The sequence below is a fragment of the Sciurus vulgaris genome (genome assembly GCF_902686455.1).
Source record: "Sciurus vulgaris genome assembly, chromosome: 3".
In the NCBI taxonomy this organism is placed as follows: domain Eukaryota; kingdom Metazoa; phylum Chordata; class Mammalia; order Rodentia; family Sciuridae; genus Sciurus; species Sciurus vulgaris.
This window is the reverse complement of record NC_136463.1, coordinates 107,769,472-107,789,413: the sequence shown is the minus strand read 5'-3', so window position 1 is coordinate 107,789,413 and position 19,942 is coordinate 107,769,472. Positions and strand designations below refer to the sequence as shown.

General features: G+C 31.4%; 1 protein-coding gene across 1 annotated transcript in view; it reads right to left on the bottom strand.

Moving 5' to 3' along the window:
• Positions 1–1,743: 1,743 nt before the first annotated feature.
• The window catches only part of ARL6IP6 (ARF like GTPase 6 interacting protein 6), a 33,758-nt gene continuing 15,559 nt past the window's right edge, over positions 1,744–19,942 (bottom strand). Inside the window, exon 4 of the mRNA XM_079133292.1 lies at positions 1,744–2,286. Within this exon, the coding sequence (XP_078989418.1) occupies positions 2,193–2,286 (94 nt within the window). The 3' untranslated portion in view covers positions 1,744–2,192. The remainder of the gene's footprint in view (positions 2,287–19,942) is intronic.

The window sequence follows — 19,942 nt, the reverse complement described above, 5'->3', positions numbered from 1 at the left end:
ATGACAATTGCCTCATGCAACCAAATTTCAAAAATGGCAGCATTACCACTGGTTTTCAGGAACCAGAGGAATGCTATCGTCAGTATCCAGGTCAGCCTTATTTTTTTCTGAGCCTGGCTAAACCATGGTTGTCAGCATTTCTTGGGCTTGTATTTTCCCCAGCTTCATGATACCTTAATTTCAGGTTGAAAACTCTCGAGAACACTGGCTGATTTGAGTCATGTCTCTGGTACCTATTGCAATCACTATGTCAGGAAAGACCAGAAACTAAAATTAGCCCAGTTTTGGTTAGATAACTATACTTAGTTAATCATTCTGCTTACGGATGGTTTATAGTTGGAACCCATGTTAACCTGGAGAAAGAAAAGCAATCCCCTTCCAGCGCAAAAGGGGAGTGCTAGTTCAGAAGAAATAGTGTTCCAAATAAATATCTTATAGATATTTTTGAATCTAAATTTAGATGAAGATTATCTTGTACATCTCTCTGTCTGAAATCTGCTGTATTACTTTCTTAGTCATGAGACCCAAAGAACCTGGAGGCAGCTAGCTATCCAAGTTTGTAGCAGGGGTTTGAAAAGGGGATGAGGGTTGGAGCTAGAGAAGTAGAGAGGAAATAAACTGATTTTGTTGCTTATACATTAATTTGCAATGGAAGTGCCCTTTAGAGGAGAAAAGGCGGGGGGAGGGGGGGAGACAAGAAGGAAGGTAGGGACTAAAAGGTTCACTGCAACAGCCTCACTGGTAGAAATACTTAAGCCATAGGATTGATATTTAGTCATATCCAACACCTTTATTGGTGTAAACATTTCAGATAATTTAAATTCTAAAGCAGCACTACTCATGTCTAACTAAAGATGTCTGAACAGTAAAAACAAAAAACCAAAAACCCAAACCAAAAAAAAAAAAAGTTAAGACTTTTAGAACAACCCTTGTTTACTTAGTAATAACATTCAGCAGGAGAACCCACTACACATATTTATTTCCCACTTAGCCTAAATAAGCAGCTTGATTACACAGTGGTTTCCCATGGCCAGTGAAAATATCTTTGAAAATCATTCATTTTTCTAAAATTGAGATGATTTTCTAAATGTTTAGTAAGAAAGGGAACAATTAAGACTTAATTACTATGAAAACAAAAATAATTATAGAATGCATTTAAACAAAAAAGTATAAAACTACATAATCCAGATTTTCATATATATATACATATATATATAGTTTCATATACATACATATATATATAGTTTTATTACCCACACATAATCAAAGTAGCCTTTCTACTTTGGTAACTAAATTTTTGAAAGAAACACTAGTTCAAACATTTCTACGTACAAAAATTTCAGGTTTTCATTTATTAAAAACAAAGTAAGTTCTGTTGAAGTAACCATATTTACAACAAGATAAATATGTAAAACAGTGAAAAATAGAAACAGTGAATAGTCTCAATCAATAGCTTAATGACAATTTATCTTTCCAGTAATTTTTTGTTTAAAACTTAAATCTATGTGCTTTTTAGTTTTTTTATTTTTATTTTTTTCAAAATACTTAGTTTAAATGGCAGGTATTAGGTTTGCACAAGCCAAGATAACATTTAAAGTTGTCTAGATGCAATAATTTAAAAAAACATACAGATTCATAACATAGTAGGAAAATATGTAAAAAAAAATAAGGAACTATGCCTCATAAAAGATATAAATGCACCTTCTATTATATGAATATCAAAAACTAAATATTTTTATTTAAAAGTAGCTTCTATAAAATGTCAGAGTAGGCAGTTTGTTTTCCTAATGTAAGATATAAGAAATATTTCTATCTCAATTAAACAGTAATATCAGTATTTCTTAGTAAAATTGTAGTATATATACATGGAAAGGTAGACATTATCCTGTATTCAAGTGTCCAAGTTGAATTTCCATTAAAACGTTTTCTATTTATAAGAACCACACACACAAAAGTAAAAGGATGAGGTAAGCATCTTATACTTTAAAGAAAGTACCTGAAACTTAATACTTAAGATAGTCTCAATGCCTAGACTCTAGAATGATCTTTTAAAAGGTCCTCCATAATGATGAAGATTATGGTATGTATCTGAACCACATAATGACTTCTTAGTCTTCTGAGCAGGCAATGATTTTTTTTCTGTTATTACAAAATAATTGCAATTTTGCCATCAATATTGTTCCAGTGTGGGTTCACATGAGGCACCATGCCACAGTTAGAGCAGCTACGACACCATTCAAAATCGCCATGCTATAGCCCATGTGGAAAGAATGTCCAGTCAGTTTCCTAGAGAAGGAAAAAAAAACAAATCAGAAAATACATTATTTGGTGTAAGAGAAACACTGACAGTTTTTATTGAAAATGCTTAAGACCCAGGAACATATTTCCTGAATGTTTACACATGAATACACAAGTTAAAAGAATATTGTGCATTTGCAGAATTAGCAGTGGTTAACAGATCTTCAAAAATTGTCCTGATTCACAAATAAAGTTGTACCAATGTGTTAGAACAAAACGCTGAATTTGAGTTCTATAGTTCTTTACTGTGTTTCATAAACACTTTAAAGTCATAACATAATTATAAGGTGTAAATTTTTATAAACATGTTCATGTACTAATTAGCATTGTTTCCCTGTTCTCTTGTTCTCACTTAGATTTAAGTTAAGTACATATTATTTCATAAAGTATTTATTTTGTTCTTATTTTAGGGTTACATGAAGACTCTACTTTCTCTTTGAGCTTACCAGTCCATGTGACTAGTTCAGATAAAGTCTTTTAGAGACATTTCAGTTCTTATTGTAATAGGTTGCTTAACTCACCTGGTTTTCAATGAGTTCCTAAGTACCAGCAGACACATTTCTTATTTATGATCACTACTAGCTTGAGAACTTTCTATGCACCATTTCCCTAACATTTGTGTCCTCTTTTAACAAACCTACTACCTGTACATCTTAGAATTCCTCCCGCTAATCACAGTATAATAATACTTTTTGCTTATCCCAGTAAGGATGAGACATACTAAAAATAAAAAAAGGTATGTCCAATTGGTGTCAGGTCAACAAAATCCTTTCCTCACTGAAGCACACCAAATTGAGGAATATATAGGAAGATGCATTGGCAGAAGTAAAAAACAAAAGTCAAAACTAATAATCAGGGCCTTGGACTGAGAGAGCCATCATATCCATATCCTTTCCTCTTTTCCTAAGGAGAGACCCAAGCCAGGAAACACATCTAAATTAAGACCTGACTCCAGTCTCACAAGATATGTGGCAGAATACGAAGGTGGTATACTCTTCAAGTAACAACGCCATAGCATTTATATGAGATTTCAGAAGACCCAGATACTTACTTCTTGATTGTTCTTTTTTGCTCCATGGGAGTTGTTATTTACTCTCTCCACTCAACTTTTCCTTTCTCAACTATAGCTAGTTTAAGATTCTTCTCACATTACACTAAAGGCTAATCTACCTAGTTATATTACCTACTATATGATAGAATAGGTACACTAAAAGCTTTGCCTCCTTAAAAAAGATAATTCCTAAAACATACATTGACAGTGAACAGAAACCTTGTTATAAAACAGAACTATCATTCAATGTAAAAAAAAAAAAAAAAAAGTAATGACCCAGGAAACTTTTAAATGAATGCTCACAAAATGAAGGATTAGTTTCCAATGTTATTGTTCTATATAACTAGTTTGTGACTTCAATGATGATTCAAAAATAGAAAAACTTCTAAAGTTCAGTTTATTAAAATCTGATACCTATGATGTTGGTATAACTGAATTTTATTGATATGTGCATGCTCAAATGCTCAGAGACCCTTACTAAGCAAGCAAAGAATGGTAATAAAAAAAATGATTCTCTGAGGTTCTGTAATAAAGACTGAAGGCATCATAGTTCTCCTTTGTCAAAACCTTTCATCTACCTCTGGTACAAGATATGTTTTAAATTGACTCAAGGATGATGAAAATGCCACCCTCAATTAATGAATTTAACATCTTCAATAAATGATGACTAAATATTGGCCCAAATGGGCAAAACAATCTTCATGAAGTTGGAGGACTTATACTTTCCAATTTCAAACCTTACAATAAAACTACAGTAATCAAACATATTGTATTGGGATAGGGATAAACACAGAGACCAACAGACTAGAACTGGAAGCCCAGAAACAAACCCTATAGTCAATTAAGGTTCCACAGAACATCAAGACCACTTGAAGGGGAAAGAACACTCTTCAACAAATGGTGCTAGGCCAAATGGATGCAAAAGAATGAATCTGGTCTTCTACCTAAAACAGTATACAAATGTTAACTCAAAATGAACCAAAGACCTAAATAGAAAACTAAAACTATAAAACTCTTAGGACACAGGTATAAAACTTTTTGACCTTAAAAAAATACATTCTTAGGTATGACAACTGAAGGCAACAAAACAAAAGGATAAACTGAACTATAACAAATTAAAAACTTTTGTGTTTCAAAGGACATTATGAAGAAGTGAAAATACAACCCACAAAAATAATTGCAAATTTAACAGGTAAGGGTCTACTATTTAGGATGTAAAATAACTCATAACTCAACAATAAAATGACAAAATATCCATTTAAAAAGGGCATGAAGGATTTGAATAGACATTTCTGAAAAGAAGATACACAATGAACCAGAAGCACATATAAGCTGAATTAGTCAAATGGTAACGAAAATTAAAACCACTTTCATATCTACTAGGTTGATTATAATTAAAAAAAAATAAGTATTGGTGAGCATGAAGAGAAACTGGAACGCAAATATTGCTGATAAAAATATAGATGCAGGAAATAGTTCAGAGATTTTATTAACTAATTAAAGTTACCATTTATTAACTAATTAAAGTTACCATTATGTTCCAGCAATTCCGCTAGGTATATACCTGAGAAATGAAACACATTCAGACAAAAACATACTTAAATAAATGTTCACAGCAGCATTATTACCAACAGTCAAAAAGTGGAAACAATCCAAATATTTATAAACCAATGAAAGGATAAACAAAATGTGGCATATCCATGTGGAATATAGTTCAGTCATAGAATAGAAACACTGATACATGACAAAAAAATATGAACCTTGTTACAAAACAAGTGAAAGGAATAGACACCAAAGACCGTGTTTAAAAAACGTGTATGATTATTCCATTTATATGAAATATCCAAAATAAGCAAATTCATAGAAAAAGTAAACTACAAGTTTGCAAGGGCTAAAAGGAGGGGTGAATGGAGGAATAATAATGGGTATGGGGTTTTCATTTTGGAATGAGATAAATGTTTTAAAATTAGATAATGGGGATGGCTACACACTGTGGGGAAGAATTAAAAAATACCAAATTATACATTTTTAAATAATTTTATACTATATGAACTATATTTCAACTTATAAATAAGTTTTCTGAAATACATTAAAGGCAACCTGAATGAAGGTACCTAGAAAAACCTGGAAATGTGGGAATGTTCAAACCATAAAGGTGTCTATTTTTCAAAAAAAGAAAAAAAGAAAATTTCTATAAATTCAATAAGATCTCAGTAGTAACTCAATAGGATTTTTTGGGAAAGAGAGACTTTGATACTCTTTATATGACACAGAAAATGTATACAGTAAGTGAAGAAAAATTCAAGTTATGATAAACAAAGTTTTTTTTATTTTTTCTTGTTTATTTATTTATTCTTTGTTTTCTGGTATGGTACCAGGAATTGAACTCAGAGATGCTTTACCACTGAGTCACAACTCTGGTTCGTCTTATTTGAGTCATCTCACTAAGCTGCTTAAAACCTTACTAAGTTGCTGAGACTGGCCTCAAACTTGGAATCATCCTGTCTCGGTCTCCTGAATTGCTGAGATTATAGGCATACAAACCCAGCAAAAAAAAAAAAATTGTTCAAAGAAATAAACTGATACAGAAATGAAGACAACATTGGAACAGATTACAGAAGCCAGAAACGGATTTAGGTGTGTGAGTATATGTATGTGGGCAGTGAGGAGTGAAAGTGAGGTTGATATTATATTTTACCAATACAGCATTTTCAAGTCAGAGGAAACAAAATTAACAATTATATCTCTACAGGTTCCTTCCTCCTTATTTCTAAAAATCAAGGTTTTTCATTTAGCAGGGCAGATTAAAAAAAATCAAGATTCAGCTTATTTTCAACAAAGCTGTCATATGTACATGGAATACAGAGTAGGTGACCCCAGTCTCTGGTTTTATTTTATTTTTTTTATTTTCACAAGTTCTACTGATTACAATGAAAGAGAGAAAAACTAATCTCATATATGTTTAACTAATCCCATATGTATTTGTAAGTTCTTGGCTTGATAAGCTCTCAATATAAAGCTCAAGAGGTAATTATCATAAATTCTTTTTGAAACTTCTGTGTAATTGTATAAGAGAAGGTTATATTGGTCTTGCATAAATTAAAAATAAAAGCCTTTTTAGACCAGATCATCTAATGAGTATTGTTTTAATCATAGTTTCATCAAAGAGTCTACTATGGATTTCACAATAGTTCATATTGTTACAAGTCTTGACCTGATTTTCATCATCTGAAAAAGGCACACACTGCTAAGCAAAGGGTAATATGTAGGGGTAGAAGAGTTTACACTGATTATATATAATTTTTGCTCATTGGCTTTCCTATAATTTCATGAAAAGAAAGGGAAGGGACTTATCCCAGAAGTATGATAAGCCCAATTAGGAAGCTAACTTTCTCTTATTAGGTAACTTAGATCAATAAAGCAAAATGACCATAATTTCTTAGGTTCTATGTTAATAATGTCTAACATGGAAAATTTGCAGGTAAAAAATAAAAAATTCCATTCCAGAATAAATAAAACTACAGCATTAAGTATTACTAGAACTACCTAGTCCACAAAAGTAGGTAGATAATAACTAGCCTTGACAAGCTGATTTGATTTTCTTGTCATGCCATATGGATTTCTAATTTGGATTACATTACTGAATGAGGTACAAAAACAAACAAAAGAAAATAAATCCCACGGTCTCAGAACAATATAATGGAAATATTTAACTTTGAAGACCTTGTATTTTATTTCAAAATTTACAAGGACTCTGAAATATGCTTAAGGAACTTTCAAAAATGTCATGACTATTTTTGGAAATATTGGTACAATTATTGTAATTTATATATATGAATGTGAGAGAAGAACCAATTCACAATGAAATTCTTTCCAAGTTGTTGACATTCTTTCCATATACCTATACACATTGTACATATTCATTTTTCTAAAACATCCTTTTGCTCAAAATGCTTTTATATTAATTAGATATAAAATGTAAGTGAGCAGAGTAAACAATATTCTTCTAAATTTCTATGACTATTCCAAGTAGCAGAGACAAAATAAGTACAAAACTTGTGTTTACTTCACTAGAGATTATATACTTGTGTAAGCTGTTTTTTCTGCCTATTAATACAGGTTACTGATCAGCATTATCTGATTTTAAATGGAACAATGACATGGGGAATCTAACTACATAAATATTTTAGTCCCAAAGAGTCAATCAAGGATACCCACTGACATAATGAAAATTAATAAGTTAATATACTAGTTCAAAAATTTTAAGACTTGATAGTTCATTTGACCATATAAAATAATAGGTAGAAATACAGAGAAAGAATTCAATGAAAAAAATAAAATGTTTCTAAGTAAATTAGGATCCTAATGTGCAATTTATTAGGCTTAACGTTCTTTTCCATTGCAATACATTTCTGAAATAAAAATGAAAATAAATGGGAAACATTGTTCAATAAGAATAATGTAACACTGGAAATACAGTTACAAAGAAAGGCATACTATAATAGAACTAGTTCCATATCTTAGAAGATAAGTTGTAGAAAAGGTACTATCTTGTTTTAGTTCTAAAGGATTCCTTTCCATGATAAAGACACACACAATGAAGTAAATATGTAGTCCCAGACAGTGGTGAACAGATCGAGCTCTAGAGTTGGTGGACATGGGTTTGAGTTGCAGTTTTACCACTTATAAGAGGTAGGAAGATAGAAAAATTAATCTTTTTGATCTTCAACTTCTTCCTCTATAAAGTGGAAACTTTTACCTTTACAAAGTGATTTTGAGGATCTAGTGCCTGGCACAAAACAAATGATCAAGAAATGCTAGCTGCAGAGTTAGGAAAAACTTAGCTAAGGAAAAACTTAGATTTCAATTATTTATATCCAGATTTTGTGCTATGGAAGTTAATTTCTAGTAATATATTTCTATTAATATTTAATAGTAACTTGTAAAGTGAATATATCATAAAAGAATTAAATCTTAATTATTTTCATTTTCAGGAATGGAACACATTTAAAATTTAAGATTCAAATAAATTCAATAACTGGCAATTCAATTTATACTTTTACTTCTGAATCACAAATTAATGTATTGAACAAGCAACTACCAAAAGTTTCAAATAAACTGTCTTTAAAAAAAAATTTTATGAGAACAGATTCAAGCAGGTTTCTTTTCATATTTTGGGTTATTTATTATTTTTACATTAGCTTTGGTTGATCTGAACTAAATCTCTACAGTGATAAAATACCGGACTTTTTTTTTCTTGGAACTTCATTCCTATATTGCATTTATTACTACATTTCCTTTCCCTCACAAGTATTATCACTTATCTGAGATGGTTTTTTGACAGATTTCTTGTAATTTAAAACATTAATTCCACTGCCATCTAATTCTTTCTTTAAGTATAAAGTTTTCTGTCCTTCCCAGAATAAGAAGCTATATTAGAAGCTCATATTAATTATCAACTTGCTATAACAAAATGAGCTAGTTGGTACTAATTTATTTCTCCTTTAGACATTTGAGCTGCTTTTTATTTCTCATTCTATTCCTAAAAAAAAAAATTTCTAATCGTAAAGAAGTTTAAGTTGTGTGAGCTTTGGTTGAAGTAACTCCAGTTAGTTTTTAAGAACTCAAAAAACTCTACTCCAAGAATTCAAATAATCCAGTCGACAAATGGGCTAAGGAAATGAATAGACACTTCACAGAAGATCTACAAGCAATCAACAAACATATGGAAAAATGTTCAACACCTCTAGTAATAAGAGAAATGCAAATCAAAACCACCCTAAGATTCCATCTTACCCCAATTAGAATGGCGATTATCAAGAATACGAGCAACAACAGGTGTTGGCGAGGATGTGGGGAGAAAGGTACACTCATACATTGCTGGTGGGGCTGCAAATTAGTGCAGCCACTCTGGAAAGCAGTGTGGAGATTCCTTAGAAAACTTGGAATGCACCCACCATTTGACCCAGCTATCCCACTCCTTGGCCTATACCCAAAGGACTTAAAATCAGCATACTACAGAGACACAGCCACATCAATATTCATAGCTGCTCAATTCACAATAGCCAGACTGTGGAACCAACCTAGATGCCCTTCAATTGATGAGTGGATAAAGAAACTGTGGTATATATACACAATGGAATATTACTCAGCCATAAAGAATGATAAAATTATGGCATTTGCAGGCAAATGGATGAAATTGGAGAATATCATACTAAGTGAGATAAGCCAATCTCAAAAAGCCAAAGGAAGAATGATATTGCTAATAAGTGGATGATGACACATAATGGGGGGAGGGAATGGTTAGTGTTAGGGTTAGAGTTAGGGTTAGGGAGGGGGGCAAGTATGGAGGAAGGAAGCACTGTATAGAGGGAAAAGAAGGGTGGGAGGGGTGGGGGGAAGGGAAAAAAATAACAATGAATCAAAACAAATAAACAAACAAACAAAAAAAACCAAAAGTACCTACCCCAAACTTGGATTTTTAAAGAGAACACTAAGCAACACCCATATTTCAATTACAGTAGCCTTCCATATCCACAGGTTCCACATCCACAGATTCAACCAAACTTGGACCAATTTTTTTTTTTTTTTTAAAGTGCGTCTGTAACTGAACAAACATTTTTCTTGTTTTTATTCTTTAAACAATACAGTATAACAGCTGCTTATATAGTATCTACATTATTATTAGATATTAAAACTAATCAAGAGATGGTTTAAAGTTTATTGGAGGATGTACATAGATTTTATGCAAACAGTATGCTATTTTATACAATGGACTTGACCATCCATAAATTTTGTTATGCCTTGGTGTGCAGTCTTGGAACAAAACCACTGCAGATACTGAGAGACAGCTATATTTATAAAACCTTTCCTTTTCTTTCTTTTACAAACAAAAAATTATGTGAGTCCTTTTATATACTGCCTAAAAAATACTGATTAAAAATTATTGAAGAAAGGATGTAGCTGTGTTCCAATGAACTTTATCAATGGACTTCAGAAAACAAGGGTTAGACTTTCAAATGTTTTTCCATTCTCTTTTGTTATGTCTCTCATAAAAGACATTTATTACATTAACCCCTTACTCTTTACTGTAAAGTTCTAACTTTCTCAACTCCTTTTTTCATTCGCCATGACTTACAGAATGAATATATCAACCGTAATGGAAATAGGGAAATGAGTAAGAATCAGTGTTGGCCTTCAAGATACAGTGTACTAAGTGTTAAAAATCTGGCACACAGCATTACTGGAACACAAAGGAGTCACTGAGTTTGTAGAAGAGGATAAGTTTTAAAGAGTCATACTAAAACCGAACATGAGGGGTTCAGAGATCTAACAAAACAACACAGAACCAAGAGACAATGAAGAACATGGGAAGGTGGATGTGGATACAAAGAAGGACTTCGAAAAGCTAACACTCTTTCCCTTCCAGGTTTATTAATGGTTCTAGTACTTACAAGACTATTTCTTAAAAAAAAATTTTAGTTGTCAATGAACCTTTATTTTATTTATTTATATGTGGTGCTAAGAATCAAACCCAGTACCTCACACATGCTAGGCTAGCACTCTACCATTGAGCCACAACCCCAGCCCTTTACAGAGCTATTTTAACCTACCTGAAAATTTAATTCTTCATCTTTAAAATGCAGATAATTCCTTTCATCAATACTTTTGAAACAACAAAACAAGACAATGTTAACAAGTACATACTACAGTGCCTGGAACTTATTAAGTATGCACTCAATAAGACAATAAATGTCAGCCATTATTGTTGGTTCTTGATAGGCTGAAGTTGCTGAGGCAGAAGAACTGAGTTACTGGTTGAATGAAGTATCATTCATCCACCATGATAAGGAACCAATGACAAGAAACAGGTTGGTGGGAAGTGGGAAACAATGGAGTCAACTTTAGATATATTCAACTGGAAACATCTGAAGGACACGGCAGTAAAATTTCTCAGAGAGCAAAAGGAAACAGATGAAAATCAAGAGTTCTTTCAGGAGAGGCTCAAGATAATCTACTAGAAAGAAAAGCAGGGAGGAGTGTAATACAGCATTTTAGAAAGAAAAGCATTTCAAAAAGGAAAAAACGTTAAATCATTTCAAACAACAGACTGGGACATAAAACTTCAATTTCATAATTAAGAGGTTTGCAGTGGACACAAGGAGAAAAATGATTAAGTGTAGGGTGACTGCATATACCTGTAGTAATAACTGCAGTCTGTGGGGAGACAGATTTTCTTCTTCAGTATTCTAAGATACTCTGAAGAAAAAGAGGGCAAGGCATGAATGATTTTTTTTTTCTTTAATATAGGAGAAACCTGAATGTTTAAAAATATTCATTCTAACAAGAAGACTGGATACAAAAGGAAATGTTGAAGACATATGAATGAGGCAATAGGAGAAAAGACAGTAGTGGGATCTGGAGCATAGAAGTATAAAATTATGTGTGATAGATAGAAGATATTTTATCCTCTAAGAGAAACAGGTGAATGACAGATCCGGATAGAATCATTATCTGAATAATAATGAAAGGGTATAGGAAGTAGATGGTATCTTGGTGAAACTGGAAGTGAAGTCCACTGAAAGTGTAAGTGCCAAAGTGACAGAGGTCATGGTCAGATTAACTCATACATAAACTCCCCTTGCTACACTGAGATGATACTTCCTGAAAAGAAACTGTTTCTAAACCAGCTGCACAAAATAAAAAGATATTCCCAAAGGGGGTGGGGGGGGGTGGGATTATGACATGGGAATAAACTCAGCATAAAATAAACACAAATAAAAATTTTAAAAATTTCCAAAAATGTTAGCCCCAAAGTTTAAAAAGTCATGTATTATGATCATACTTTTGTAAAAATAGAAATATTTTCATGTGCAGGAGCTTTTTAATATATGCAGGTATAACCCTAGACACTTAACGATAGTTATTCCAGGGTTATTTAAAACGAAACTTTGCAACCTTTCATTTTCAGTTATATTATTCTGTGCTGACTTACAATGACCATATATTTTATAATTATAAAAAAATAAGAAATTTCAAATTAGTCATTGTTCAAGAAATGTTAATGGAATTCTAAGTTGTTACTAAGAAATGGAAAATGCTATTAAAGTAGAAAGTTATCAGAAATATGGGTATATACTGACTTTAAGAGTTTCTTTTTGGTTTTTTAAATCGTGGTGCTAGGGAATCAAACCCACAGCCTCATGCATGCTAGGCTCTACCACTGCACTACACTTCTAGCTCTTTACTTCCAGGTGTTATAAAATTGAGGAAAAGATAATTTGGATAAAAACATTTACTTTGAAGATATTATATATATATATTATTAAACTGTATATATATATATTCTGTAATGCACCAATTGGCTCTACATGTAATAATTTACATTACATATAAATATGGCTTAATGAAGAACACACCATTTTATAGAACAAATTGATTCATCAATTTGCACAACTATGCAATTATAGTTATGTTATTATAGGACTAAAACTTTCAAGTTGAAAGATTTCCTCATTTTTAAAAAAGACTTTATTTTTGTTAATATTGTATTTTGCTTCCTAGTTATAATGCCCACTAGTTAAAGGAAAAAAACATCAGATGATACTGCTAACCTCTTTAATCATACTTCCTCTTCTATACCAGAAGGTCTGCATGAACTCTATACTCACTAAAAGATTTCAATTCTGCAATAACTATTCTTTCATATGTACACTGAAGTCTTTATCTAAAATTCTACCAACATGAAATTTTGAGGCCCAATCCTATGCTTTGCCAGTACAAATTAACTATTATAATGGCTCAGAGGCACAACAGGATCCTGCACATAAGCAAAGTTCTTCAAATAAAATTATGTATGTACAGATTTCAAATATCTTATTGTCCTAAAATTCCCTGAAAACTCCTGAGAGAGAAATGAATGAAGGCATATCTGATTGTATGAAACTGCACATTATGGTCTATTTTACCTATGTAGCAATCCATTCAGAAGGAATGTCAGACATGTAACTTTATTCACTGGTGGGTATGTTATAGTAGAAAAACTGAAGACAGCTATTTTACACTGGACACCATGACCTAAATTATATATAAAGTCCTTATTCACATGGAATTCAGGGCAAACAGTACAAAAGTTATAAGAAAAATTGGATTCCCAGGTCTTAACATTTATGAGTCAGTTAAATTTTTTTTCCTTAAAGGAGGTGACTAAAACAGTGTCACCAAAATTTTATTTTGCCAAGAACAAGTTTAAAAATCACTACCATCTATTAGCAGCATCTATTATCACTTAAAAAAGAAAGTATATTTAAGTATCAAAGAATAAAAAATAGAATAGGTAAAAATCTCAGGATAACAACAATTACCCTAAAAAGGATAAAAGACAACCCATGTTAGGCTATGATCAGATTAAAAAAACAAAACAAAACAAAACAAAAAACAGAGGTCTGACACCATCACCATGCCAGCTTTATTATCTGACATCTGTTGCTTTATCCAGACTCACTTGCTCAAAATTCTTTCTACTAGTTTATGAGGTAGAATGGATTTGGAAGTTACCTCTTCAGATTTTAAATTTCTCATATAACAGGATGCCTCTCATACTCTACAAACATTGTTGAACACACAAAGGGTTCCAAGTACAAAAAATAAATAAATAAATAAATCACTAAGTGCTCTCAAGTATTTTTCATCAGCACTGTTCTGAGCTTATGGACACCTGCGTCTTTTCGATGAACAAGACACCATAAACAACATAACAAGCACAACAGCAAACAGGTACAAACCAAACTCATTAGCTATATTAAGTTATAAAAGCAAGAAAAACAAAGGATAGTAAATACAATTTCTTGAAAGATTTTGTTACATCTATGTATGTCTCCACTCAGAACAGAAATAAAACATTTTATAAGGCATGAATGTATTTTAACCCTTCATTTCCAGAAGCTGCAGCACAGTACCATCAATATATTCATTAAAAGTAACAGCATTAAAATTGGTGGCTCCGAACACTACCTAGATAATGAAACTTCATGATACTCAGATATCACAGCCAAGTTCATGATCTATTTCTTTTGTCAGTAGCTTTTCTCTCCTACTGCAATTAGCCATCTGACATCTGTTTCATTAGTTCATGGCAATAAAGAATCTTATTCAATAAGGAGGCAGCTCTCCAAAATGTGTTTGAAAGAGCAGAAGAGTCAATCCACTGTGTTCAATGTTAAATTTAGTGTGCTTGGAAAAGAAACTTCTAATTTAAATACTAAAATACCAACTTTTCTTGACCTCTCAGGCTTGTATTACTGTCCAAGATAAGAATCCACAACACTTTCTATTATGCTTTTACTAATTTATTTGTTCTCTATATTCTTAACCTTCAATGTGAAGAACAAAAAGTTAGATAAAGACCCTAATGACACATTTTTTTAAAAAACTGAAGTTTTATTTAAAAACAAAAAAGATTATTAATATAGTAATGCCAATTCTAAGTGTAATTTTTCCAGGAAATTCACATGGAATATTCTGCTGTTTGCTGCCCCCCTACAACAACAGTTAAAATGAAAACACAATCACACATAAATGCCATGGAAATTCAAATATCTCAGCATCTAATCAAATATGGAATGCTTTACATAGGAAGCAACTTATGTAAGAGTAAATGACATGTGTTAGTCTGTAAAATAATTTATCAAAAAGCAATTCAAACAAATCAACTTGTTCTCTTTTCTTTCTCATTTCTACTTTATTTTGTAGATTCCAGCATTGTAAGGAAATATGTATACATTTAAAAAAAACAAGCCTGATGCAAATTATAAATTACATAAAAATTAAAAGTATGTGTTTTCTGAAGTTGTGTAGGTATTTATCAAATATCAGTTTTGGTTGGGAAAACAAAAAATATAGATGTATAGAGCTCAGAGTGATGCAAACAAAAAAGACCAACAGTATCATCAAAGTACTATATGTCCCCTGGTTTGCCTATCAACAATGGAATATTACAAATTGCCAAACTGATCCTATATAGATTATATTTTAAGCAGGATTTTGTGAAAAAACAATGCCATTTTTACCTTAGCACATTCCTAGAAATCATAACACTGCATAACTACAGTTTCCCTGCATTGTGACTATAAACTCCATATAAAAATGAGTCATAAATATAACTAATAACACATCTAAATAATAATTTCAAATGTCTCTAAAAAATATAAAACAGTGGATTTATGCTGACTTTTTAATAAAATAAACATTCAACTATGTCTTCCTCATTCCAAAAAAATGAATATGTATGATTATTCAAGAGGCATGGGAAGTACAAAGGCTGTGACTTAAAAGTGAGTTGTTATAATAAAAATGTAATATTTCTGCTTAATTTCTGCTAATTCAAAATGGCTAATTTGAAGGATGAGTTTCAAGGTTCAGGTCTCTTAAAAGCCGTATATGGACATTTAAAATTACATCTTCTTTTAACAAATATTCATACTATAAACATAGATATTCAACATCATTAAACAATGCAGAATTGCATGCGAGGTAGAGATAATTATTTCTAAAACAATACATTCCATGCTTCAGAAAGACTCATCTTCAGATGTAAGGTTCAAGACAAGGATTTATGAACTGAGACATATTCCAAAGTCTACAATGCTATGACTCCAAGACATGGTATTTCTTACAGCATTTCTTAAATGAATGAGAAAAATTAGCTTCTCAATAAGTGATTCAATTAGCTAAGTCTTAGATTAAAAAATGCAATTCACATCACTAGAATTTAAAGAAATGCAAATTAAAACTACACTGAGATTTCATCTCACTTCAGGCAGAATGGCAATTATCAAGAATACAAGTAACAGTAAATGTTGGTAAGGATGTGGGGAAAAAGGTACGACTCACAAATTGCGGGTGAGACTGCAAATTTGTGCAACCACTCTCAAAAGCAGCAAGGAATCATCATTTGATCCTGTTAACCCACTCCTCAGTATATAGCCAAAGGACTTAAAATCAGCATACTATAGTGACGCAGCCATGTAAATGTTCACAGCAGCTCAATTCACAATAGCTAAGCTATGGAACCAACCTAGGTGGCCTTCAATGGATAAAGAAAATGTGGTATACACACACAATGGAATATTAGTCATAAAGAAGAATGAAATTATGTATTTGCCAGTAAATGCATGGAACTGGAGACTATCATGCTAAGTGAAATAAACCAAACTGAAAAAAACAAAGGCTGAATGTTCTGAGACTTACAATAAGTGGGGTGGTGGGTGGAAATGGGAAAAGACTATTGAATGAATCAGATGGTCACAGCTTTCCTATGTTCATATATGATGACCAGCATTAACTAGTTCCACAACATGTATAACCACAAGAATGGGAAGTTATACTCCATGTATGATATATCAAAATACATTCTACTGTCATGTATAACTAAAAAGAATACAAATCTTAAAAATATTCAATTCACCAGAAATCTTGACTTTTGTATAACCTTTGATCAGCATACACTTGAAATTGAAATTTCTACCAGCACTTGATTTTCATAATAGAGTTAGCCCATCCTTATAACTTTAAATATGAGGTTTTTTTTTTTTTTTTTTTGGGGGGGGGTGGGTGGTACTTTGAAGTTTGTATGGGTATCTACAGTTTAAAGTAACAGTTTTATCTTATTGACATAAAAAAAACTCCCTGGTTCTGATAAGTGGCTTCACAATGATTTCAGCTAATTTACTAAGAAAATTACTAAATGCTAGGGGTCCTTGCCACTTTATTTTGGATATTTAGATTATACAAAGTAACTCTGGATTTAAAATGAATAAACCAACTTTACTTACCAAGAATAGCTTATTGTAGAATATCCAGGTTATTTTAGTTTTATAACCCTACAAAATTAATGTCTTAGCCTGAAAGTTATAGTATTATAGGCTAATAAATTTGATAGGTGATTTAAATATGGGCATTTTTTTTTTCATGTCTGCATTAAGGCTTTCATCATTATCACTGCTGACTGCAGTGCAACCCCATTAACTTCTTTAAGAATGTTGATCCTTGATCTCTGACTCTACACAAAAAGTACTAAAGTAGAAAAATTTGTTAACCTATTTCATAATTTTTTATATTACTATTACTAAATATTTTGACATTACAAAAATATTGTTCTTTATAATATACTCACCCCAACATTATAATTTTTCCACTAAATTTACTGCTAGACTATAAAATAACAATTTTACCATGGATAGGACTTTCAATAATGGGGTGTTTATTTTTAGCACTTGTAAGTACAAACCTGTAGCTACATAATTTCACCACTAGATGGAGCCTTGTGCACAGGTAATGTGAAACCTATGCAGTCTAAAGTGGAAAGTATATAGTGGTAATTGCTGGAATTAAAAAATGAAGATGACAAAGATGGAGAGGTTTTTTTTTTTTTTTTTTTTAACTGAATTTAACCACATATCAGGGAAAAAAAATGCTGCAGAAAAAATTCAGCATACCTCATTTTTCAATAAAATGAAATTTCTATTGATTCATTTAACAATGCAGAGAAGATGGGTTAGCTAGTACTGCAAACAAAACAATAAAGATCAAGTAAGGTGACAGCTAGCTCGTATGTAAGTAACTGTACTGAAGACCTGACTTTTAAGACTTGATTTTATGCAAGCTCCTAAAACTTCTGGGACTCAGTATCTTCATATGTTAAAAAATGGAGGAAATAAACCTCTCCGGCTGGCTTAGGAAGAACTTGGGTTTCCCCCTAGAAACTCCTAAGACCTCTCCAGTAATTCTAAAATTTTACTTTAAAAAATGTGCTCATTAGGGAAAATGTGGCTTCAGGGCATATTTTGTATCTAACTTCTTCCTCAATAGGACAACTTAAATAAACATTATGGTCCTACCACTAGCCAATCAAAGAATGAACCCCAAGATTACTTATAGCTCTGGGGTCTCTTCATATGTAGTATTTTTGCATGACTAGGTTAATACATAGATACATTAACTCTAGTAACTCTAAGTAAGGCAGAAACAATCACAATGTGAAATGATGACTATGCCTGGTTGGAAATCAATGACGACCCCAATGAATGAAGAAGGAAAATTGAAGAATTGAACTGGAGATATTGACTAGATAGTGCAGAAAAAAAAAAAAAAAAAAAAGATAATGAATTACAACCTAATGAGAAATAAGGATTGCCCATTTAGATACTACAAAGAATCTAAACTTACTTTCTCTTTTAAAATTAGAAACAGATATTCAGCAGCAACTAAAACAAAGCCCTATAATAATTTAGAGGTATATTACACCCAATACACAAAGAAAATGATGGTTTACTAATAGGAAAGTTCATATATGTGACATTGAAGTATCTTTTTAACTCAGTAAAGTATATAAATGCATGGAGCCATCCTTCTGAAAAATGTCTGTCAAAGTCCATTAAGTACTTGTCTGAAAATATTTCTTTCTATAACTAGCTTATATTTCCTTAAGGTTTCATTTGTATGTAAAGTGAAAATTTCTAAACTATACCAAATAAATACAAAACATGAAAAAATTAAATGAATATAAAAAGGACTTCTAATCTCAGTCTCTAATGAATTATCAATCCAAATTGATAATTTAAGTTCTTCACTAATGTTTACTAAATATTAATGTGTTATTTTTGCTTCCCCTGAGGAGTTTATATGTTTCAGGAAAACATACTTAATAGCCATAATAAATATGGTCTACTTGATTTTTTCCCCCAGAATTAGTTTTTCTTCATTTTTTCTTTTAAAGTCCACACACTTTAGTCTACAACAGAGAGCAAAAGATCAATATTTTAACAAAGCAATAAGACATACATTTTTAAGTGTCTTATTGAATGATATGTACACTGTGGTCAGATTTCAATTTTTAAAACAAGCATAAAAATGGAAAGATAGAACATAAAATGCTGATAAACCATTTTCCATGATCATTGGTTATTTACGTTAATTTTTTTCTTCTGAATTTTCAATGAAGAACCAGAATTACTGTTATATAATCAGGAAAAATGTTTATGTTAACACCATTATTTTAGGTAATAAGAGAATATACAGCCTGTTATATTTTTACAAAAAGATGACATTGCATATTAATGAAATACATAAATCTGATTTTTAAGAAAATAAAGTCTGAAGGTTTCAGCTTTTACAAGTGAGGTTATTTCCTTGAACACGGACTCACTCTACTGGTGACAAAGAGAATACACATTTCTGAAGTAATTACGTTATCGTTTACAAACACAAGAGGGCAGTGTTTTCATTAACAATTTATATTTATGGTGCACATACACTTCCATTTATATACAAACTGTATTTGTATAAACTACAAACAGTATATTTTGTATATTATATTTGTATCTTTTTTATATATGAAAATTAATAAAACATTAAAATATTGTTTTTTGTGCAAATATATTTCAAAACTTTATAGGGCTATACTAACAAGTACATAATCTAAGACTGTGATCTGACACTATCTTATATTAAAACTAAATGATTAATAAACACATTGGAAACAGAGACCTTTTATTACTGGTTATTAAGTTAGTAAAAAATGTAAAGATAATATTT